Source organism: Dendrobates tinctorius, unplaced genomic scaffold (genome assembly GCF_039654945.1).
Source record: "Dendrobates tinctorius isolate UK_male_01 unplaced genomic scaffold, ASM3965494v1 ptg000086l, whole genome shotgun sequence".
NCBI lineage: Eukaryota > Metazoa > Chordata > Amphibia > Anura > Dendrobatidae > Dendrobates > Dendrobates tinctorius.
In genome coordinates, this window is record NW_027361754.1 from 70,469,514 (window position 1) to 70,494,401 (window position 24,888).

At 49.1% G+C, this 24,888-nt stretch overlaps 1 protein-coding gene across 3 annotated transcripts in view; it reads right to left on the reverse strand.

Annotated features, from left to right (window-relative positions):
* The window catches only part of VPS13D (vacuolar protein sorting 13 homolog D), a 438,357-nt gene that overhangs the window by 219,385 nt on the left and 194,084 nt on the right, over nucleotides 1-24,888 (reverse strand). For 2 of the 3 annotated variants that reach the window (XM_073585587.1, XM_073585585.1), the window contains 6 exons: nucleotides 18,228-18,302; nucleotides 17,753-17,858; nucleotides 16,569-16,721; nucleotides 1,242-1,377; nucleotides 1,112-1,159; nucleotides 725-875 (listed from right to left, as the gene is read on the reverse strand). In XM_073585587.1, coding sequence (XP_073441688.1) covers nucleotides 725-875; nucleotides 1,112-1,159; nucleotides 1,242-1,377; nucleotides 16,569-16,721; nucleotides 17,753-17,858; nucleotides 18,228-18,302 — 669 coding nt within the window. The remainder of the gene's footprint in view (nucleotides 1-724; nucleotides 876-1,111; nucleotides 1,160-1,241; nucleotides 1,378-16,568; nucleotides 16,722-17,752; nucleotides 17,859-18,227; nucleotides 18,303-24,888) is intronic. The other variant, XM_073585586.1, reaches the window with a different exon arrangement.

Here is a 24,888-nt window from a genome sequence, read left to right on the forward strand (position 1 = left end):
ACACCAGAGTCTTCCTCCTACATGACACTAAGCTACACAGAGAAGCTTGGTGTCAGTAAACAGGAGTACCCCCGCTGAGGAAAAGCTGACTTTTTTTCATTAGTGTCACCCTCCTGGTGGCAGCACCATACACTCCTTGATTTCCTTTCCTGTGTCCCTCAAGGAAGCACCAGAGAAAGTATGATAATAGCGACACATGCTGTGCTTTGGGGATTAAAGTGTAGCACTTGTGTAGTCACATGTGATTTTTCAGAATAAGTTGTCATGTGTGCAGGTGAGAAATAACACCATTTTTGGCCATTATTTGACTTGTAACTACATTTTTTTAATCAGTCTCTCTTCCACCGTTTGCAGGCGCTGTCTAATTTAAAGTTGACTCTGAGTGAGTGAAGGGAGACTAGCTGCTAAGATGTCTCCCATACATAGCATTGACAAAAACATGAAGGGGCCCTTCTCTAATATAGTGCCTGATTAGAAGCAGCATCAAGGAGTAGATCATATAAAAGTACTAAGCAATGAAGCTGGAAATCCAGCTCTGAATGAGATAAATCAACTAGAAAGCAGCACTGTCCGTGTCTGTCTAAGCTATCACACTGTGCCTGATAATAAAGGATGAACTTGCAGCTCTTAGCTCCAAATAAAGGTTGTGTACTATATTCAATGTGTTCACTCCATGACATTCAGAATTGGTGCAGCCAAACTGTGAGCATTCGTAACTACTTACTGTCTGGGGCTGACGGGCTGTCGAGCCGAAGCTCCATTGGAATCTCAAGCTTGTTTTTGACAATCAGAGATGATCGAACAGTCACCACCTTACGAGCACTGCCCTCCATGGTGACAGCAAATACAACGCGTACCGGCGGCAGCGCCGAGAACTGCAAAAGTGGAGACAACAGAATAAAACTAGTAATATGGATGGTCCTAAGGCGACTCCATGAGATAACATGGAGGATAGGAAGACCCAGTTGTCAAATTATTCCTACATTTCCAAAAGAAATGAAAAAGGGAATACAAAAATACAAGTATTTGCTAAACCGTGTATGTTTTAGACACGTGAGGAGAAGTGATGGACTTATGGAAATTAGCTGACGGTAGATGTATGCCGACTTACATAAACTTGGGGATGTATGATATTGGTTCTGCTTATTGGACTCCCGACCTATAAACAAAAAATATATATTGTTAAATGCCAGATTTAGCCGCAATTTTGCGGTAAACAATTCTATATAGTGGTGTCTTACTGATGATGACGAAGAGTTCTTATCGGGAGCTGCATAACGAAAGAATATCCCAACTCTATCCACAGACACCGGGCTGACTTGTTCCCAGCCGCTGACCCGCACCTGCAGCTGGTGAATCCGCAGGTCATGAGTGTGCCTGCAAAGCAAAGCTGGATTAGTGAGAAAGGAGCCTAAAAGAGGTATTTTTGGTACTCACCGTAAAATCTATCATGGAGACTTCATTGGGGGACACAGGAGGCTGACACTAGGCAAAAAAGGAAAATAGCTCCTCCTCAGCCGTATACACCCACCGACAGGCACCAAGTACCTCAGTCTAAGCTTAGTGTCTGTAGAAGGCGGACCTGGAACCTGAATCTGATCCCAGATCCACATTTTCCTTTGTAGGTTCCCCGTTTGTGTTTATTAATCTTTTTCCCTTTGTTTTTCAGGTTCATCTTTTCTTAGGGTAACAGGGTGTAATTTCTTACCCTGTTTTCCGGTCCGTATGCAACTGAGAGAGCAGTGTGGTGTCACCCACATAGCCTATTCTCGGACCCGCAGGCAACCCAACAAACAAAGGCATGTACAGTTAGGTCCATATATATTTGGACAGACACAACATTTTTCTAATTTTGGTTCTAGACATTACCACAATGAATTTTAAACAAAACAATTCAGATGCAGTTGAAGTTCAGACTTTCAGTTTTCATTTGAGGGTATCCACATGAAAACTGGATGAAGGGTTTAGGAGTTTCAGCTCCTTAACATGTGCCACCCTGTTTCTAAAGGGACCAAAAGTAATTGGACAATTGACTCCATGGCTATTTCATGGACAGGTGTGGGCAATCCCTTCGTTATTTCATTCTCAATTAAGCAGATAAAAGGCCTGGAGTTGATTTGAGGTGTGGTGCTTGCATTTGGAAGGTTTTGCTGTGAAGGAAACATGCAGTCAAAGGAGCTCTCCATGCAGGTGAAACAAGCCATCCTTAAGCTGCAAAAACAGAAAAAACCCATCTGAGAAATTGCTACAACATTAGGAGTGGCAAAATCTACAGTTTGGTACATCCTGAGAAAGAAAGAAAGCACTGGTGAACTCATCAATGCAAAAAGATCTGGGCGCCCACGGAAGGCAACAGTGGTGGATGATCGCAGAATAGTCTCCATGGTGAAGAGAAACCCCTTCACAACAGCCAACCAAGTGAACAACACTCGCCAGGAGGTAGGCGTATCAATATCCAAATCTACCATAAAGAGAAGACTGCATGAAAGTAAATACAGAGGGTTCACTGCACGGTGCAAGCCACTCATAAGCATCAAGAATAAAAAGGCTAGACTGGACTTTGCTAAAAAACATCTAAAAAAGCCAGCACAGTTCTAGAAGAACATTCTTTGGACAGATGAAACAAAGATCAACCTCTACCAGAATGATGGAAAGAGAAAAGTATGGCGAAGGCGTGGTACAGCTCATGATGATCCAAAGCATACCATATCATCTGTAAAACACGGCGGAGGCAGTGTGATGGCTTGGGCAAGCATGGCTGCCAGTGGCACTGGGTCACTAGTGTTTATTGATGATGTGACACAGGACAGAAGCAGCCGAATGAATACTGAGGTATTCAGAGCCATACTGTGTGCTCAGATCCAGCCAAATGCAGCCAAACTGATTGGTCGTCGTTTCATACTACAGATGGACAATGACCCAAAACATAAAGCCAAAGCAACCCAGGAGTTTACTAAAGCAAAGAAGTGGAATATTCTTGAATGGCCAAGTCAGTCACCTGATCTCAACCCAATTGAGCATGCATTTCACTTGTTAAAGACTAAACTTCAGACAGAAAGGCCCACAAACAAACAGCAACTGGAAACCACCGCAGTGGAGGCCTGGCAGAGCATCAAAAAGGAGGAAACACAGCGTCTGGTGATGTCCATGAGTTCAAGACTTCAGGCAGTCATTGCCAACAAAGGGTGTTCAACCAAGTACTAGAAATGAACATTTTATTTACAATTATTTAATATGTCCAATTACTTTTGGTCCCTTTAAAAACAGGGTGGTGTTATGAATGGGTCACCGAGGAGAAAAAAAACAAAACAAGCTAAGTCACAGAAAACCAGAGAGGTTGGTAACTATGCAGATTGCAGATCCCTGATCCTAACCACACAACTAGCAGCAGCCGTGGAGCATACCTACGATGGTCCTAGATGCTTCGTCATAGCCGGAGTACTAAATAAGCCTAAAGCAAGAAAAGGGGAAAACTAACTGCCCCAGAGCAGACCCCAAAGGAAAGACAGCCCCCACACATGTATTGACGGTGAAACAAGATGAAAGCACAAACACAGGCAGGAAAATAGGCTGAGCAAACGATGGGGTCCAAACTAACTAGAAAGGATAGGAAAGGAAAGACACTGTCTGCAATCTGCAAAAAACCCTACAAAAATAAAGTCCAACACTTCTGATAGCAAAATTAACCCTGAAGTCACTAGACTTCTCCCACTATATCAGCACTTTGAAATATTCTGAGACAGAGCAAAAAGAGGCCAATCTAATAAGGGACAAAAAGCAAATTGGAAAATACAGATAAATAAGAGTGGAAATTTAGCGCAGCCCCAGCCGGGGCTGGCTGACCACACAAAAAAATGAATAGACCAACAAAATCAAGTGTGAACATTAGCAAAAAAACTTAGCTTTAGATGACTGGAACAGAGCTGAAAACCAAGACCTGACAAGCCGGAAGGAATCACCAGCACCAGACTAGGGCGTCAGCTGTCTTAAATCCAGTCAGATTCCTGAGGTCCAATCGTCATCCTCATTATCAGGTGGCAGATGTCTGATTAAATCAGCCTCACTACCTCCAGTTACCACCAGAGGGAGCCTGGAAGGAGAACTCACAACTGGTGGACCGGAAAATGAACTCACAACAGGGTGGTACATGTTAAGGAGCTGAAACTCCTAAACCCTTCATCCAATTTTAATGTAGATACCCTCAAATGAAAGCTAAAAGTCTGAACTTCAACTGCATCTGAATTGTTTTGTTTAAAATTCATTGTGGTAATGTCTAGAACCAAAATTAGAAAAATGTTGTATCTGTCCAAATATATATGGACCTAACTGTAGGTCCAAAATTAAAATAAAAATGTTACAAACATTTAGGGAGGGTGCTGTGTCCCCCAATGAAGGCTACATGAAAGAGATTTTACATTGAGTACCAAAAACAGGGACTTTTGTGTAAAATCCTTTTCTCCGAACCACTCATTGGGAGACACAGGACCATGAGTGTTATGCTGCTGCCACTAGGAGGCTGACACTAAGTAAACACAAAAAAATTAGCTCCTCCTCTGCAGTATACATCCGCAAACTGACTCCAGCTGAACCAGCTCCGTGACAAAGCAGAAGGAAAAAGCAAGATCATACTGTGAGAGTATAGAAAACATCAAACCAAAGAACATACTCAAGCCATCAGGCCAACTGTGTCCCCCAATGAGTAGCTCGGAGAAAAGGATTTTACGGTGAGTGCACAAAAATCCGTTTCTCCTTCACCTCATTGGGGGATACAGGACCATGGGACGTCGTAAAGCAGTCCCTGGGTGGGGAACCGACAGAACAGACCAAACCCCACGTACTAACTGTCTAGAGATGCACTACCGTCACCTGCAAGATCTGTTTGCTCAGGCCCGCATCTGCAGAAACCTGAGTGTGAATGTTGCAGTGCTTCGAGAATGTGTGCAGACTGGACCAAGTCGCAGCCTTGAAAACCTGTTCCGCTAACGCCTGATGCCGAATGGCCAAAGAGGCACCCACCGACCGAGTGGAATGTGCCTTAATCCCCGCTGGGATAGATTTGCCTCTGACACCGTAAGCCTCTTGAATAGCTGAGCGTATCCACATGGCTATCGTGGACTTTGAACCGGCGAGTCCCTTCCCGTGACCATTAGGAAGAACGAATAGGACATCCGTCTTACGGAATGATGACACCGTCCATGAGACGTATCTTCCGAGGGCCCTCACCAGGTCCAGAGTGTGAAGTGCCCTCTCAAAACGGTGAATTGGGAGTCGGCCAAAACGAGGGCAAGACAATGTTCTCGTTAAGGTGAAAAGAAGAGACCACCTTGGGCAAGAAGGACGGGGATGGCCTGAGAACCACCTTGTCCTGGTGAAAAATTTGAAAATTGGGTATACAGGAAAGAGCAGCCAGTTCCGATACCAGCCAGATTGATGTCACCGCGACAACGAAGGCGCCCTTCCATGAAAGGTAGGTCAGCGAGACGTCCTGTAGCGGCTCAAAGGGAGCCTCCTGTGGAACACCCAGGACCAGGTTAAGGTCCCAGGCATCCAACGGCCTTCTATAGGGAGGTACCCCGTGGGAGATCCCCTTAATGAAAGTCTTCACCTGCAGCTTACAAGCAATCTGGCGATGGAACAAAACTGATAAGGTGGAGATCAGGCCTTTGAGGGAACTAAGCGCCAGGTCTGAGTCTAGGCCGGTCTGAAGGAACTGCAAAATAGTCGGAATGGAGAAGACAAGAGGAGGACGACCGCGTTCCCTGCACCATGTGAAATACGCTTTCCGGGTGCAGTGATAAATGCGACCCGATGCGGGTTTCCGAGCGCTAATCATAGTGGAAACCACTTCTCAAGAAAACCCGCCTTGGGTTAGAACCCAGGATTCAACAGCCAGTCCGTTAAACACAGGGCCCCTGAGTTCTGGTGGCAAATCGGGTCCTGTGAGAGTAAATCTGGACAATCCGGTAGTCGCCAGGGAATGTCAACGACGAGCTGCACCAACTCCACATAACACGCCCGACACGGCCAGTTCGGAGCAACTAGGATTACTGGAATCCCTTCCGTCTTGATCTTCCTGATGACCCTCGGAAGTAATGGAACAGGGGGAAACACGTACGGAAGATGAAATTGACGCCATGGAAGGACCAGTGCGTCAGTCCCAATGGCCTCTGGATCCCGGGACCGAGCTATGAACTCGTGCATCTTGGCGTTTAGTCTTGAAGCTGTCAGATCCATGTCCGGAGACCCCCAACAATAACAAATCTGTTGGAAGACCTCCGGATGAAGTGACCTCTCTTCCGAGGTGAGAACCTGACGGCTGAGGAAGTCTGCAGCCCAGTTTTCCAAGCCTGGGATGTGAACCGCTAAAATGACTGACTGGGTCGTCTTGGTCCAGCGGAGAATGTGTTCTACCTTGCGCATTGCTGCCCTGCTGCGGAGTGCCCCCCTGATATTTAATATACGCCACAGCCGTGGCGTTGTCCAACTGTATTCGGATGGGACGACCCACCAGGAGGTGATGGAACCACCGCAGGGTCAACCGAATAACCAGATTTTCCAGGACGTTGATCGGAAGGCGCGACTCCTGAGGTGACCAGCGCTCCTGGGCAGTGTGATGATGAAAGACACCCCCCCAGCTGAGAAGACTGGCGTCGGTGGTGACCAACAGCCATTGAACTGGGAGAAAAGATTTCCCCTGGGTGAGGGAAGATGTCCACCACCTGATCGCCCGCTTAACCTGCGGAGACAAGCTGTAGAGAGAGGTGTAACTGGGCAAAGGGAACCGCTTTTATTGCTTCCACCATCTTGCCTAGCACCTCCATGCTGAAATAGGAGTGAGGAAATGGGCGGCAAAAAGCCCGGGCTCCCTGTTGAAGGGCTATGACCTTGTCTTGAGGGAGAATCACCAACCCTCGCGAAGTGTCCAGGGTCATTCCTAAAAAGGAAATCTGCTGGGATGGGACAGGGGAAGATTTTACGGACGCACTCCGTGCAGTCTAGGAAAGACGATCTCTTGATTAGGAGGTCGTCCAAGTATGGCAAAAAAACCACGCCCCGCGAGTGCAGAATGGACATGACAGTCATCATGACCTTTGTGACCACTCTGGGTGCGGTGGCGAGACAGAAGGGCAAAGCTGCAAACTGGAAATGATCCTCGTGGATGGCAAAGCGAAGGAACCTTTGGTGAGGGGAAAAAAAAAAAAAAAAAAAAAAAAAAAAAATCGGGATATGAAGGTAGGCATCCCGGATGTCGATGGATGCTAGGAACTCCCCCTTCTCCATTAAAGTGATGACAGAGCAGAGGGACTCCTTCCTGAAGTGCCGGACCTTGACAAACTTGTTTAGGAGCTTCAGATCCAGAATGGGTTGCACCGCTCCGTCCTTCTTCAGAACTACGAATAAGTATGAGTAGGACCCTTTGAACCTCTCGTTTTCTGGGACCAGAATAATGACTCCCTCTTGGCATAGCGAATTGATGGTTCGGTAGAAAAGCTGGGACCATGCCCCTGTTTCGGGGGGGGCGAGAGGGGAAGAACCGTGTCGGAGGGCGGAAAGAAAACTATCTTGTATCCGGAAGACACCAGGTCTCTGATACATTCGTCGTGGACGACAGAGAGCCAGATATGACGAAACAGGAGTAGGCGACCGCCTACTCTGCTGGTGTCGACCGGATAATGCCTTGAGTCATTGGGACAAGAATCTATGGGACCTTGATCCCTTAGACCTAGATTGCTTGTGACGGCTCTTCCATGAATGGTTGGTATTGTACGAGACCTGGGGACCCCTTTCATCCCCCCACCGAGGGAAGCATCCTGATCCGGAAGAATTGGTCGTATTGGATCAATCAGGATTGGCGTGAAAGGGCTGGAAACATGTCTGTTGCGGACGAAGAAAAGGTTGCCTAGTCTTCTACTGGGGTGGAATTTACTTTTTCTTCCTGTGGAGTCCAAGATAAGCTGATCCAGCTAATCTCCAAATAAACGACCGCTCTAGTAGGGCAGAGACGTTAAGGACTTTTTGGACGCAGAGTCCGCTCGCCATTCTCTGAGCCACAGTGCCATCTAATGGTGATGGCGTTTGAGGCTGCAAGTGCAGCACAGTTAGCAGAGTCCTGAGAAGAGTGCAACAAATATTCCCCAGCCAAGGAGATCTGATTGGCCAGGTCTGCTACCTCCGGGGAAAGGTCACTATCCTGAATGGTTCGGCCCTTAGAGACCATAGCTTTAGTTACCCAAGTCACGGCAAAAGAAGGAGAGTGACGAGCCCGAGGCTTCGAAAACCGAACAGGCAAGGTTCTCTATCTAACGGGCCGTGGAACCTTTAATCGAGGACCCATCGGGTAAGGACAGGAGGGTTTTGGTGGCCAGGCAGGAGACTGGTGGGTCAACTGGAGGCGATTCGGTCCACTCCTTCCGCAGATCCGTGGAAAAGGGATATCTAGCCTTAATAGGCTTCTGATCAGTGAAGCGTTTTTGCTCCCTATGTCGTCGAACTATGTCCTGGAATTCGAGATGGTTGGAGAAAATCATATGAGGATGTTTAGTCATCTTGAAGGACACCGCATTCTCTGGATCTGAATTAGAGTCCTTGCCAACCTTTAAGGTCTGGTAGACGGCCTCAATGACTGTCCACTGTTGCCTGATAATCCGGTGAGTCTAGATCAAGTGGCATGTCGGAATCGGACTCCGAGTCCTGATGACTGCAAACCCCGGGTGAAGGGGAGCGGGAAACTGAGCCCACGAATGCCGAGGCTCGAGAAGGCCCGGCAAATGTGCTATGGGCCCATTTCCTAGATGCCTGAGGAGTTTTTGACTGAGAATGGCCCCTGCTGGCTGACTCTTCCCGTGAGGAACCTTCCAAGACAGGTAGACGAGTGCCCTGACCAGTGGAGGGGATCTTGGAGAGACTATCGCTTTGGCTAGTGATGCCATGGACTGCGACAGTGACGAAGCCCACTCAGAGGAACTAGGTACACTGGGCTCAGTAGTGGCGGAGGGCTCCTGAACACATTTGGGATCACAGACTTTGCAGAATGGCGTACTCTGACCCCGTGGCAGCGAAGTCTGACAGGTGGTACATGAGGTGAAAAACACTCTGTGTCTTGTTAGCCTTCTTGGATGTCTTAAAGCATGACATGATGTACCCCAATATGTCCCTGATCCTGCTGATATGCCCCAATAGGGAGAGCCACGGCTGTAAGTCTCCAGTGACTACTGCAAAGGAGGGCTAATGAGTATCTGCCGCAGCTGAGTCTTACCCAGGTCCTGTGACCCAGTGATAGCGGTCCTCCCGGTGCGCTGTGCCCCTCTGTAGATGAACCGGATGTCCGCACGTGTATAGAGCTGTACGGGTGGATAAAGATGGCTACCGGCATGTGATGTGTAGGGAGAAGTCTCGCAGTGTGCGAGAAGCGCCAAATCGTGGGCGGAGCCACAGCCACGACATCACAAAATGGGCGAAACGTCCGAGTTACTGCTGACAATAGGCCCTAGCCGGCAGCTAAATTTCTGGCAACGTGATGGAAAGCAGCCTTGGGAACAAACGCAACATGCAGGAGCCCTCCGCCAGGGTCACTGCAACCCGGACGAACACCCAATCCATCTTACCAGCGGTGTGCGTCCCAGCAGAAGCCACAACAGGAGGTATGAAGGGACCCATCTCCCCTAAAAAAAAAAAAAAAAATCTCAAACGATGCAGGAGAAGGTACGTGGAGGCGACACTCCACGCTCCCGCCTGTTGTAGGTTTTGGGAGAGCGGTGCCCTTATGGGATCCGTCACCCCTGTAATCCTTGAAAAATTAAGAATAAAGAAAAAATAAAAAAAGCTATAGATGTGATCTGAAAAAAAAAAACATAGCACATGTGCCTCCTACTGACACTAAGCTTAAACCGCTTCGGCTGGGTCCAGTGTGCGGGTGTATACTGCAGAGGAGGAGCTAATCTTTTTGAGTTTATTTAGTGTCAGCTTCCTAGTGGTAGCAGCATGACTCCCATGGTCATGTGTCCCCCAATGAGGCGAAGGAGAAATCCCTCTTTCTTTATTGCTTCATTGAGGGACACAGGTAACCATGGGACGTCCCAAAGCAGTCCCAAGGGATTCGAAAGAATGCAAAGAAAACGGACTTAGGTCGGCCGGTGCATAATCGCCGCTTGCAGCACCTTCCTACCAGGCCTGCATCAGACGAGGCATGGGTATGAACCCTGTAAAACCTCACACAGCTGTGCAAGAACAACCAGATTGCGGCCTTGCAAATCTGTAAGGACGAAGCCTGGTGACAAACAGCCCAGGAAGCCCCCACGGCCCGGGTGGAGTGAGCCCTCACTCCCGGAGAAGGCTGTCCTGAAAGCGGTATGCCTCCAATATCGCTGAACGAATTCAACGGGCAATAGTGGACTTAGAAGCTGGGAGCCCCTTACGACAACATTCAGATATGAGAACTAGGGAATCGGATTGACAAAAGGAAGCAGTCCTTGAAAGGTAAACTCAAATAGCTCTGACCAGATCCAGCTTGTGGAGGGACTTCTCCAGGGGATGGAAGGACAATGTCTTCATTGATGTGAAATGAAGAGACCACCTTGGGAAGGAAGGAAGGAACGGGTCTGAGAACTACCTTGTCCTGATGCAGAATCAGGAACGGAGAACGACAGGATAATGCCGCTAACTCAGAAACCCTCCTGATGGATGTAATGGCGACTAAGAAGGCAACTTTCCATGACAGGAGAGAAATTGAAATATGTTGAATGGGCTCAAAGGGAGCACGCTGGAGGGCGCCAAGGATGAGGTTAAGATCCCACGGGTCTATCGGAGGACGATAAGGAGGTGCCAGGTGGGTGACACCTTGAAGAAAGGTCTTTACCTGCGAACGGGAAGCCAGATTTTGCTGGAAAACAATTGACAGAGCGGAATCCTGACCCTTAAGAGTACTGAGCGATAGACCCGAGTCAAGACCCGCTTGTAGAAAACCAAGGATTGCAGGTAGGGAAAAGGACATAGGAACCAAAATGTTTTCCTCACACCACCGGAAGAAGGCCTTTCAATATCTGTGGTAGATACGCGAGAATGCTGGTTTTCTCGCCCTAATCCTGGTCTGAATGACCCAAAGGGAAAAACCAGCCTCCCTCAGGACTGCGGCCTCAATGGCCAAGCTGTTAAATTCAGAGACTGAGAACTCTGGTGGAAGAGAGGGCCTTGTGAGAGACGATCTGGAAGCCTCCAGTTGACATCCATGAGCATGTTCACCAGCTCCACATACCAGGCCTGTCTTGGCCAGACTGAAGCTATCAGGATTACGAGGATCCCCTCTGCCTTTATCTTTTTTATGACTCTCGGAATCAAGGGGAGAGGTGGAAAAAGATAATGCAGTCGGATTTGAGACCACGGGATTACCAGAGCATCATAACCGATGGCTAGTGGATCCCGGGATCTGGCTATGAACTGAGAACCTTTTGGCTCATGCGAGCCGCCATCAGGTGGATGTCCGGGGTGCCACTTCGCTGGTAAATCTGGTTGAAGACAGCGGGGCTGAGAGACCACTCGCACTTTTGCCCAGGCAGACATGGATTTTGCTACCCAGGTGGAAGATGGGACAGAGGGAGGCGCCAGCCGCTTCAAAGGCTGATTTAACCAAAGACTAAACCTGCCTATTCGTAGCGTCCTTAAGAGACGCACCATCCAGTAGAGACAGGACTGTCTTGGAAGACAGGCGAGAAACCGGCAGGTCCACCTTAGGTCTGAGCTAAAGAATGTCTAGTTGCTTCCTTCCCTGGAAGCACTTTTCGGAATGTTCCCAGTGTTTAGCCATAATCGCTTCAACTTCTCTGTGATTGATAACTCTCTTCTCGACCCTCTCCAAACCGGTTTCCGCTCTTTACACTCTACTGAAACTGCCCTCACTAAAGTCTCTAATGATCTACTAACAGCTAAATCAAATGGTCATTACTCCATGCTAATTCTCTTGGATCTCTCTGCTGCATTTGACACTGTGGATCATCAGCTCCTCCTCACTATGCGCCGTTCCATTGGCCTCAAGGACACCGTTCTCTCCTGGTTCTCCTCCTATCTCTCTGACCGCTCCTTTACTGTATCTTTTGCCGGTTCCTCCTCCTCTCACCTTCCCCTTACTGTTGGGGTCCCTTGAGGATCGGTTCTAGGCCCCCTCCTCTTCTCCTTGTACACTGCCCCTATTGGTCAAACAATCAGTAGATTTGGTTTCCAGTACCATCTCTATGCTGATGACACTCAATTATACGCTTCTTCTCCTGACATCACGCCAGCCTTTCTAGAAAACACCGGCGATTGTCTAAACGCTGTGTCTAACATCATGTCCTCACTATATCTGAAACTGAACCTGTCAAAGACTGAACTCCTTGTGCTTCCTCCCTCTACTAATGTACCTATACCCGACATTGCCATTTCTGTGTGTGGTTCCACTATTACTCCCCAGCAACATGCCCGCTGTCTTGGGGTCATACTTGATTCCGAGCTTTCCTTTGTCCCCCACATTCGATCACTGGCTCGCTCTCGTCATCTGCACCTCAAAAACATTTCTAGAATTCGACCTTTTCTTACTTTTGACTCTGCAAAAACTCTTACTGTTTCTCTTATTCATTCTCGTCTCGACTATTGTAACTGTCTTCTAATCGGTCTCCCTCTTACCAAACTCTCCCCTCTCCAATCTGTCTTGAATGCTGCAGCCAGTATCATATTCCTCACCAATTGTTACACCGATGCCTCTACCTTGTGTCAGTCATTACACTGGCTACCCATATTCTCCAGAATCCAGTATAAACTTATTACCCTCACCCATAAAGCCCTCCATGGCTCAGCACCACCCTACATCTCCTCCCTTGTTTCAGTATACCACCCTACCCGCGCCCTCCGTTCTGCTGATGACCTGAGGTTAGCATCCTCAATAATCAGAATCTCCCACTCCCTTCTCCAAGACTTTACACGTGCTGGGCCAATTCTTTGGAATGCACTTCCCAGGTCAATACGATTAGTCCCCACAATTTTAAGCGTGCCCTGAAAACGCATTTATTCAGACTGGCCTATCGCCTCAACACATTAACCTAATCTATCCCTGTGTGGCACAGCCAAAAGTTTTACCATAACCAGGTTCCCCGCATCATGTTCCCACATGCTTTATGCATCCATTAGCCCTCTGTGTCTGTACTGTTACACACTTAACATTATGGCTGGTCCATACAATCAGGGCAACTGTTACCACCCACCTTTCATGTCTACCTCTTTCCTCATAGACTGTAAGCTTGTGAGCAGGGCCCTCATTCCTCTTGGTATTTGTTATAATCTATGTGATTGTTGTTATGCTGTAATGTCTATTGTCTGTACAAATCCCCTCTGAAATGTAAAGTGCTGCAGAATATGTCGGCGCTATAGAAATAAAATGTATTATTATTATATTGAGAAAAGTTCAGAAGGACGTTTTACCCGTTTGAAGGAAATGGAGTGCCCCTGAGCAGGAACCTCGTCCTCTTTTAGGTTAAGAGTTTGGGTAATAGCCAAGATAAGATTATCTACCATATCTTGCATTTTTGAGGCCTGGTCCGAATCAGACTCAGACAGGGAATCCACATCCGACCCAAAAGCCGCCTCCGAGGAGGAGGCATGGGGAGAGGAGGGCATCCTGGAAGATGAAGAGGGACCCGGGGAACCGGATGATGAGCTAGAAATAGCCCGCTTCCTAGGCTTTGTACCAGATCTGTCCCTGCAAAGGTCGTGGTCAGGTGCGTGTGAATCACTGTGAGAGACATTCGGAGCACTGGTGGCGGCAGATAGATGTGGAAGACGCTCCAGGACCTGGACCAGTGACTGTGATACTTTAGTCAGGTCAGAGACGGACTGAGACATAGCAACAGCCCCCGGAGGGAGGGGTGTGCTCTCATCCTGGGAGATAGAGTGTGGTGCAGACATGGTGGAAGGGCTGCAGGACGGGCAGAAAGGGGAAGGTTGACCTGAAGACCACTTTCTTTTGCAGCGTGTACAAGCGTAATGAATCACAGTAAAAAGTAGATTCTTCATTCAAATTGAAGCAATCCAAATGGTTTATATTACATTTAATATAAACCATTTGGATTGCTTCAATGTGAAAAAAGAATCTATTTTTTTCTTTAACGGGAGTGTCGGATTTTTTTCTACATGTTATTGGGATTGGTATCCTTTTCTGTGCACCCCTCTAGTGTGAATCTCGGAGTGACGCGTCTTCTTGTTCTAATGAATCACAGTAGGCTTAGAGGGAGGACATTAAGCTCCTGCAGAGTTGGGCCTTGGTGATACTGCTGAAAAGGGCTATGTATAGGGGGACAGATGCAAGGGATGGAGGGCAGAGCCTACCCGATGCCAGCGATGGTCAGCAGATGACTGTTATGTTAGCTGTGTCCCCCTTGTCAGATGTCCGCCGGCAGATGCAGCGAGTTCTGATGCCGAATGCGCAGGAGAAGGGCAGATAAAGGCAGTGTCTCAGACAGGACGCATGACCTGCTGAGGCACAAAATCCAAGAGGGCATCGGCAACGCTGAACAGAGCAGTGGGCGTGGCTAAACTGCAGGCTGGAGAAACTGTAAGTATGCTTCTGATTGGCTGACACATCAGGGTGCGTGAGCAGTCGCGAGGATCTGCCAGCTGGCAAGAAACAGAAAGTGCCCCACTGATTGGAGAATCGCTGGGGGCGTGTCCCGGTAGGGAGAGGGAGTTCCAATAGGAACAGGAAAAAGGTGCCGAGAAGATGCGCGCATATCGGGGGGTGTGGTCCCGTCAGAGCAAAGAATCTCTGATCCAGCGAGGCCTATTGGCCCAAAAGAGCGCAAAATTCAAGTGCTCGGAGGTGAAGGCCGGTGAAGCCAGAGAGGGGGCGCGGCCAGGGAGGAAAGGAGGATGTCCTAATGTATGGTACCGTTCACTGGGAAAATGGCCGCAGCTGTGCAGAAAATAATGCTTAAAGCCACCCTGTCCCGATAAGGGACGGATGATAACAACGGAAATGCTGATGCCATGCGGGGGAGGAAACATACATACATACCTGCAGGGTGGGTCCACGGTTCCTCTTAGCCGATAAGGATCACATCAGGAGCCCTCGGGTGGGAGAGGGTCACTGGAATCAAGGATCCTCCTTCCCGCACAGAAGATGGCATCAACCCCTTACAAGAAGGGGGGAGGCCACTGCTGGTGACCACCGTCTTCCTCTCAGCCCTCTCCAAGGAGAGGGGTGGGGAGGGGAAAAGGCAAGGACTGGCCACTGGGAATCACTCTGAAACACCCATAAAGGTGACAGCGGATTAAGTCCTGCCTGCAGGTCTGAAAGTGGGAGATGTGGGTGACACCACACTGCTCTCTCGGTTGTATACACACAGGAAAACAGGGTGAGAAATTACACCCTGTTACCCTAAGAAAGATGAACCTGAAAAACAAAGGGAAAAAGATTAATTAACACAAACAGGGAACCTGCAAATGAAAATGCGGATCTGGGATCAGATCCAGGTCCGTCTCTTACAGACACTAAGCTTAAACCGAGGAACTTGGTGCCTGTCGGTGGATGTATACTGCTAAGAAGGAGCCATTTTCCTTTTGAGCATAGTGTCAGCCTCCTAGCGACTGCAGCATACACCCATGGTTTCCTGTGTCCCCCAATGAAGCGATAAAGAAAGAACATTACACCAATTACGTTTTATGTCTAATGAACGACATACAGGCCACAGTAACATCTAAAAGTTGGAGAATAGAAAAGCAACAAAAGCAACTGTTATGATGTTAATACATTATGAAGTGACAGCCACAGACCCCGGATACAGAGCAAATACTCGGCAGAGCCAGGGGGAAGCAAGAGGAAAACACGCACATAGCACCAGGATGGGGGGCAGGAATCAAGTGCATATGCAGTGACAGGAGGAAGAGAGTGTGCATGCGGCACCAAAATGGACAGGAGACAAGCGCGCATGCTGCACCAGAGCAAGCAGGGAGTGAGTAGGAATGGTGCATCAGGGCAAGCAGAGGGAGAGCAGGCATGCAGCACCAGGGGGTGAGCAGGCATGCAGCAGCAGGGCCAGCAGGGGGTCAAGCGCCCACGCAGTGTCAGGAGAAAGCAGTAGGCGAGCACTTACGAAGCTCCAGGGAGAGGCAGGGGCGAGCATGAACCCAGCGCCAAATGGGTCAGAAGGTGAACGCGCATGAAGCACCAGGGGGATCAGGGGTTGATCGTGCATGCAGTGTCAGGATGGGGTGCAGGGCGAGTGCACACGCAGTACCAGGGAGGGGCAGAGGGCGAGTGCGCCCGTAGTGCTGGGGGAGCAAGGGGTTAGCGCGCACGCAGTGCTGGGGGAGAGCATGCAAGCAGTGGTCAGGAGAGCAGGGAGCGAACGAGCACGTAGTGCCGAGGTGAAGCAGGGGGCTAACGTGCTAGTAGTGCCGGGGTGAACAGGGAACGAGAGCGCATTCAGTGTCGGATTGAGCAGGGGTTAAGTGTGCACACAGTGCTGGGGGCTTTGAGGTGACTGTGCAATCGTAAGTTGGATTTAAAATACAAAAGCGCAGCAGGAGTAAAATAGAAGTAAAGTTACCTGTGTCTCAGCTTTTCTCTTGTTTCAAACTCAAATGGTATCTCTTCTCCCGGGGGTACTTCTCTCCACTGACTCACATTGTGAGCGTCATCGAAGAAATTTCTGTCACCATCTGGCACAACTTCTGGGCTCCCGCTGTGTGACAAAGCTGCCCTACAGCAAAGGCAGAATACAAATGTGATTCTATGTTTTCAATATCATTTCCAATCCTGGTCACATAGATTTTAATCCGTATCAAAAATTGTAATTAAACGGAATCTGTCACCTGAATTTGGCGGGCTATTTAAATGACTTCAGTCCATTCCGATGGGTGGTGTTTCCTATCCATTCTTCCCCCCCATCCGTGGCCGCCGTACGCAGTATTTTCTGGAATTGGAGTAGGTGTCCGCCATAGTCCGCTAGTGCGCAATGCAATCTTGCCTTGCGCACGCGCAGTATGCTTTACCCAACTGAGGGCAAAGCCTAAAAGCATTACTGTGCATGCGCCGGTTAACTATGTCCCGGAACACAGCAAAATACTTCCGGGAAATAGTTAACCAGCGAATGCGCAGTAATGCTTTTAAGCTTTGCCCGCAGTTGGGCAAAGCATAATGCGCGTGCGCAAGGCAAGATTGCATTACGCACGCGCGGACTATGGCAGACACCTACTACAATTCCAGAAAATATTGAGGTCAGCAGCCACGGATGGGGAGGAGGAATGGATAGGAAACACCGCCCATCGGACCAGACTAAGTCATTTAAATAGCCCGCCAAATTCAGATGACAGATTCCCTTTAATAGTTCATCCGATGTCAGCTGCCTTTGTGTATGGAGAGGGATCAGGAACTAAGCTCACACTACATCCACCCAATGCCGGCTGTGCTACACAGTCAGTGTACGTCTGTAAAAGCAACGAGGGGAGTGGAGCTCTGATTGCTGCTGTTAAACCTTAAATGCCATTATCGATCCCTAACACGATCGAAGCGAGGAGCTGATGGGTTAACATAGCAGCTGGGGGCCAATCATGCCTGACATGTCGATACCGCTGTGAAGCTCTCCTGACAAGTCTGCTTTACAGAATGTTAATATTTCCTGTGAAAAAACAATTCTATATAGAGCTCTGCATTATGTGGTTCCTCTGTTATTCCTCCTGGAAATGTATGAATAACTTGACAACTAAACATTATCGTTCCACTTGTCATTACCTTGTGGGTGTAGTAGTTAAAGTGGCGAACCACAGTGTGCAGCCTGTGTGATTCCGGAGAGCAAATGGTATAAATGGCTGTCTGCGCTTTGGAGTCTTCATTTCAACTACACAGGAAAGAACAGAGAAAGGAATTTATGACTTGTTACAGATCCACTTCCCATACAGTAGTACTGGAGGAGGAACATAGCACTCTGTCTTCACAGCTCTGGTGCTACGCAGCGTCCACATGAATGGTGCTCGGCGGTCAGCGGCAGGGAAAGCGGCAGTCAGCCATGCATTTTCTTTTCAGAAGAAATATACAGGTGAATAGTTATCCATGTATTAGATGGATGAAAAGTAGGGGCATGAGTGACGAGCCCCCCTATGTACACCATATGAAATTAGGTCATCTTGAGGAGTCAATGACGAGATGTGCATGAACACAGACATCCAAATGGCACTTTATACATGTCCCCGTGTTTTTCGTACTGTACCTCTAGCATACACCTGATGTTCTAGGTTAGTCAGACTGGCTGTGCTTCTAGTTCTAAGGTAAGACAGAGGAAGGCCTGGCAGACAGGAAAGGCAAAGTTAGAAAGCAAGAAAAATGGAGCAAGGGAAACACTGAGGAATACTGCACAGACATTGTACTTGGGTTAGGAAAGAAACACAGTAAGAAGGGCATGCAGTGTTCACGGAGTCCTGTATAACCACTTTTTTGAAAAAACAAAATTAAAACATTAAAAATGGCATAAAAATCAGGATTTTTGGTTGCAGACCGTAAAATCTGTTTCTCGGAGCATTCATTGGGGGACAGAGGAAACCATGGGTGCATGCTGCTGCCACTAGGAGGCTGACACTATGCAGAAAAAAGTTAGCTCTTCCTCTGCAGTATACACCCTACCAAATGGCACTAGGATAATCAGTTAGTGAGAAAGCAGTAGGAGAAGCAACAAATAAAAGAGAAATAAAACACAAACTCAAACTGTAACAATGTAATATAATAAACAGAGCTATTAAACTTGGAAGGATGCTGTGTCCCCCCAATGAAGGCTCCGAGAAACAGATTTTATGGTAAGCAACCAAAAATCCTCTTTTCTCTATCGCTTCATTGTGGGACACAGGAAACTATGGGACATCCCAAAGCAGTACCCAAGGGGAGTTAACAGTAGACAACTCCAATCAGGTCGGAGAACTCATCACCGCCTGCAAGGACTTTCTACCTAAGCCGGCATCCGCCGAAGCGTAGGCATAGTCTATGAAAAATTTTCCGAACGTGTGGAGGACCGATCATCGCTCTGCAGAGGTGCAGAGCGGAGGCTCTATGTGTACCGCCAGGAGGCACCCACTGCGCCCGGTAGAGTGTGCCTTAAACCCAGAAGAAGGCACTCTGCTCTGACCCGGTAAACCGACAATTGCCGTCCGGATCCAGTGAGCATTCGCTGACCTGGAGGCCGGAAGGTCTCTATACGCACGAGCCCGTGTCCCGAAAAAAAAGGGGGGCCCTTAGCCAGAGGATAGCCACACGTCGCCCTGACCAGGTAACCTCATGAGAGAGTGCTACGGAGGATGAGTCCGAGCCGGAAGGAAGGGAATCAAGAATGACGGAGAGCTATGAAGAGAACATCGGCGAGGTAAGGGAAGAGCACTGAACCTGTGATGCACACTCTGCGGGACTCTGGGAGGGGTCGAGAGCCCGAAAAAAAGGCGATAAAATGAAAATGGACCCGCCCCTCGCAAAAAGCAAGAATCTCTGATGCCCTGAAGAATAAAAGGACACGGATAAGGGCTTCCATGAAACAAAAAAAAAAAAAACACTCCTGCGTTTCCCAGGAAGCAATTACTGAACGAAGAGACTACATCCTGAAAAGACAAAGACAGACTCCTCCATTCAGCGATCTTAGATCCACGACGAGTCACGCGGAGGAAAATCCACCAGGACTGCTCCTGGGGGATCTACTCCTCGCGTCACGGAAACGCCCGGAGGAGGATTTAAAGGAAACTTTTTTCCTAACCTGTGACTTCTCTTGGTGGGAGAACTCCTCGGTCAAAGGGAAACAATGAAAGTGCTGAAACTCACGTGACAAAGGAGAACTACGAGGTTTGGCCTGAGGAAGGAGAGAGCTCGTCCTTCCGGTGGCCTCCTTAATAATTTGGTTCAACTTGGAGCCAAACAGATGGGAACCCTGGAAAGTCAAGTTGGTAAAGGACTTCTTTGAGGATAAGTCCACTTGCCACACCTTAAGCCAAATGGTCCTTCGAATGGCCATGAAATTGCTGGACGCCCGAGCAGCACATGCAGCAGCGTACAGGGAGGCGGATACCATGTACTTCCCTGCAAGAGTAATTTGGTCCGCGAGGTCGGCCAATTCCTTCGGTCGAGCTCCAGAAAGAATGCTCTGACAGAGAAGCTTAGCCCATGCGTCTATAGAATTTGCCACCCAGGTGGAGGCAAAGGCAGGGCACAAAGGAGCAGCAACCGCTTCAAAGGCTGACCTTGCCAAGAACTGAGTCTGTCATTCGTATCCTAGAGGGATGCTCCATCTGGGAGAGGAAGGACCGTATTGGTGGAAAATCTGGAAACCAGGGCTGTGGTCGGAGCCCGTTTTGATGGTGTAGGAGTTGGAGTCGGTGTCATGGAAATTGAGGAGTCGGAGGTTTGGCTTACCGACTCCATAACCCTGGTATGAGGGAGTCAGAGTCGAGGATTCGGAGTTTGAGTCAGTGTCATGGAAATTGAGGAGTCGGAGGTTTGGCTTACCGACTCCACAGCCCTGCTGAAAACCAGAGGGTTCACAGTCGGAGAAGTGGTCTAGTTCTCAGTGAGCTCAGGAGAGAAGGGATACAGGATTCCGAGGCACTTCCCTCTTTGGAAGCGGCTGGTCGGGTTGTCCCGTTCCTTGGAAAGTAGCTCCTCAAATTCTGTATGCGTGGCAAAGACCTTAGGAGCTGATCTTGATCGTCTAAACAAAATCGCCTTTTTCTGCGGGATCCGTAGTGGTGTCCTCAATGTTAAAGGTCTGGTTGACTGCCATGATGAGGCTCTGGACCATGTCTCTCTTATTAGAGGTGCGGTGAGAATCCGGGTCCGAGTAATCCTCAGACAGCACATCTAAAACCACCACGACTGACTCTGGGGAAGAGGACCGAGAAAAAAAATGTCCACCGGACGAGGCCAGGGGGAGGAAGATGTAGAACGACGCTCCTGTCTAGATCAATTACGGTCTCTGATGGTAGGCACAGCCGGAGACTCTTGCGATCCGCTAGTAAAGGCGGAGGTAGGAAGAGACAACGGATAACAGGGTCTGGGACACCTTGGTGAGGTCTGCGACAGACTGCGACAGAGAGGTAGCCCACACTGGGATAGGGGCACCACTCTCCCCTGGGGAAGTAGAGGACTCCTGGGTAGCAGGCATGGGGGCTGCTGCAGTCCTGACTGAAGGGAGAGGACTGACCTGAAGGGAGTTTACAGTTACCTGAAGACAAAGTGCCTGACAAGAGCAGAAGAAGCAGGAGGGCGAGAGCGCTCTCCTTTAGAGATAGGCATGGTAAGATGCAGAGCCACCAACTGATGGTGCCAGAAGGTTAGGGGACAGAGAGCTGAGGAGAGCGTCAGTCTGCAGAGCAGGAAAAGGCAAGTGTTGAAGAACTGTCCCCAGGCTGAAAACCAGAAAGGCTGCAGGATAATTGCAGGAAGAGGATGAAGGTCCTACAAAGATGAGAAAACCTTCCGGGTTTTAGCTTACGGAAAATGGCGGCCGCAGAGAGGGGGAGGAGGGCTGGCAGTGCCAAGAAAAGGCACGCAGATGCCAAGCTGAAGAGAGAGAAAGAGGGGGACGTGCGCTGAAAAGACCACTCACTGAGGCCGGAAGGAGGGGCGGAGCTAACTGCCAGAGCAAGAGGCAGAGAAACCCTCTCAATGGAGCTGGGAGGAGTGGGCGGAGCTAACCACCAGAGCCAGGAAGAGGTGGTGTGTCATCAACGGGTGACAAAAAAACCTGCCCGAAGACACTGATAAGAAGGGGGCGATGTCAAATGCCAGGACTAGGCCTAGTTGAAGCCGGGGCCTAAATTAGTGGCAGAGGCCCCGGGAGCAGGGGAAGGCGGCGTGGAGGCCCGGATTTAGCCTTTCCAAACTATGAAAGTACAGAAAAGGAACCCGGCAGACCCCCATATAGAGTAGAAAACCCTGAATAAAAATTTTGGGAAGAGAGAGAGGGGGAAGCAAGACTCTTCCATCCTCTTCTGTTGTTTTCTTCCATATTCCTCTATGTCTTCTTATCTTCATCTTTCATTATCCCCTTCTTTCTTCATTACTCGAATCTTCTCTTCTGACACCTCTGGACCGGAATCTGCTGGAGAGAGTGAGAAAGAGAGATGTATCTCTCCATCTTGATGACACTCAAGAAACTGAGTATGAGGGATGTCCAAGCCTCCTTAAACCGACAGGCTCTTGTGGGTGAGTGGGTAGGAGACGGGGGCCAGGACCGAAAAAAAGGATCACCTAGACACTCTTCTGTGTTAGGGACTGGGGTCCTGATGACTAGACATATGAGGATACGGGGTGGCAGTACACGCCGTACTCATGGTCTCCACGTGGGAGTACAGTTATGACTGTTCACACTGTATCCCTCCAGAGGTAAAGGAGAAGGTCCATCTGAGAAAGAAGAGACGTTACTGGAAAACGACGAAAACCAAGGTAGATATGGGTCTAGTAAAATACCCGTGTCCACCTCCTACTGACACTAAGCTAAACTGATTATCCTAGAACCGGTCGGTGGGGTGTACACTGCAGAGAAGGAGCTAACTTTTTTCTGCATAGTGTGGTGTGACGGGTGGTCGTGTGGTTAATGGGAGGTCTATGTCACATGGATCGATGCTCCCTGCGATGCAACCCGGAGTATTTTGTCTATATAGTTTACATGAGCACTAAAGAGGTCATTTAGTGCACTGGGTCCGGGTTGCGGGTAGCTATGAGAGATGGGAGGGTCTGGCTACCCATATTGCCTCACCTTTGGGTGAGGGTGCGGACTGTACCCCATTTTGCCTGAAGATATGTGTATGTTCAGGACCTGTGGTGAGGTCCTGACCATGTGACCAGCTCATCTGATCCATACCTCACCTATGGGTGTGGTTACACGGCTATGCAATTGAGGTGTTTAGCACATGTGAGTGAGTGTGACGGAGTCTGTCAGAGTGTGGACAGACTTCCATGTGTCCAGGTGGGACACTACAGAGTGGTCTGTGTTCTAAGGGAGGAGAAGCCTTCCTGTGTCTGCGGCTGCAGATAGAGCTCTGCTATGGACATTGCCCTGGCTTGTGTGCACAGGACCTGAGGGAACACAGCCCAGCTAAGGACTGTTTATGTTACTTTTGACTGCTGTGAAGGCTGGAAACCATGTTTTGTTACTGTGAGGTTTATGGAGCAAATAAAGTGAAAGGAATCGTTTTAACTCTGAATGTGCCAGTGTTTACCTCCAAGACCTGCAAAGTGAGTAATCCCCGTCCACTCACAGGGTGGAACGCTACAATTGATGGAGAATGCGGGCAGCGGTTCCAAGAAGCACATGTTGCCGTACTGGCGGTTCTGAGCCAGGAGAGCAGACGGTCTGGAAAATCGTGAGTAATATTGACCGAGGTCAGAGCAAGTGACTATTTTGATATTTGTGGGATACCTCTGAGGAGAAGAGGCGTCCAGGAACCTGTGTGGCAGTCACCAACAAGTAACAGACAGGAGTCTGTGGTATGCTGACCGGGGTCAGGGAAAGACTATTTGAGAAGTCGCTATAGGGTGCCTTTGTGGATGAGAGGTACCCGAGAACCTGTGTGGCTGACACCAGCAGGTAACGGACAGGAATCCATGTTGTACTGACCAGGGTCAGTGAGAGACTGTGCATGTGTTTTTTTTTTCTTTTTCCTCTGCAAAACCTGAAGGTGATTGCTGTGGCTCAGAGGGGTCACAAAGGTTTTTTTGCAGGGCAGCTTGCTGTGGCTCAGTGGGGTCACGAATGTGACAAGCGTCTGGCTGTAACTCGGCGGGGTTACGAAGCTTGCGGTGGATCGGCGGGTCCACAAAGTCTGTGGTAGCAGGAGCTGCAGTTGCAGCAGCAGCTTGTGAGCGGCATCCGGAGGTGCCAGTGGTTTGTGACTGCAACAGGAGCGGTGACGTATCATACGAAGACAGTGTGAACCAGGCCACATAAACTCTTAAAGGGCCAGTACAAGCCCAGAAAGTTCTAAGTGTACTGTGGTACTGTTGGGGCAAATAGACTGCTGTGTACAGGCCTCTAGAGGGGACATGGGGAAATCCCGAAAAGGGGTGGTGGCCCAAAAAGGGGTGGAGTCCCAGAGGGAGGCGGAGTCCCAAAAGGGGATAGTGGCCCAAAAAGGGTGGAGTCCCAGAGGGAGGCGGAGTCCCAAAAGGGGATAATGGCCCAAAAAGAGGCGGAGATTTCAAAAGGGGCGGCACTGGTTACCTCAGTGGACATGTCTGGGGAACAGCGGTGTTTATGTCTTACCTATTCTGAGTGCGGCATAGACTTTCTGACTGATGACAAGCCGCAGGTGTGTACCGTGATGCTACAGCGGGAAGGAGTGGACGGCTGGACTCAGAGTCACGTGACTCTGAGAGGAACTCTTCTCGTTTTCTGTCTGACCGAGAAAAAGGTCAAGGTTCGCTGCAAACATGGGGTCACTGTGGACAGAGTAATGATTGAGGGGTCCAAAAGCGTTGAGTGCCAAGGTGGCAGTATACCACCAAACTTCATGTATCCCTTTGAGAGGGGCCGGGACTTTGTCTTGTTTGATGATGCATGGGAAGTTGATGAAGTGTACGGTGGCTCAAAGGAGGCGGTAGCACCACCTAAGGTCGATAGTCCAGAGGTCCGGGTGACAGAGAAAGTGTGGGTCTGAGCAATTCGGGGATTTGGCTGGGGTGACCAAACGTATGTCCGTGGGAAACGGGGTACCTCCAGGAAAGGGGTCCGACACCTGTGTGAGTAGGGACTTGCTGTTCCAGGATGAGAGGGTGAGTGGGGGTGACTCCAATTCAGACTGTGACTCGAACACAAGGGAAAGAGTGTGTAGTAAGGAGGTCAATTTGTCTCGGACAAACTCTAGCAGAGAGGGAGTTAGCGATGGGCTGGAATTAAAACA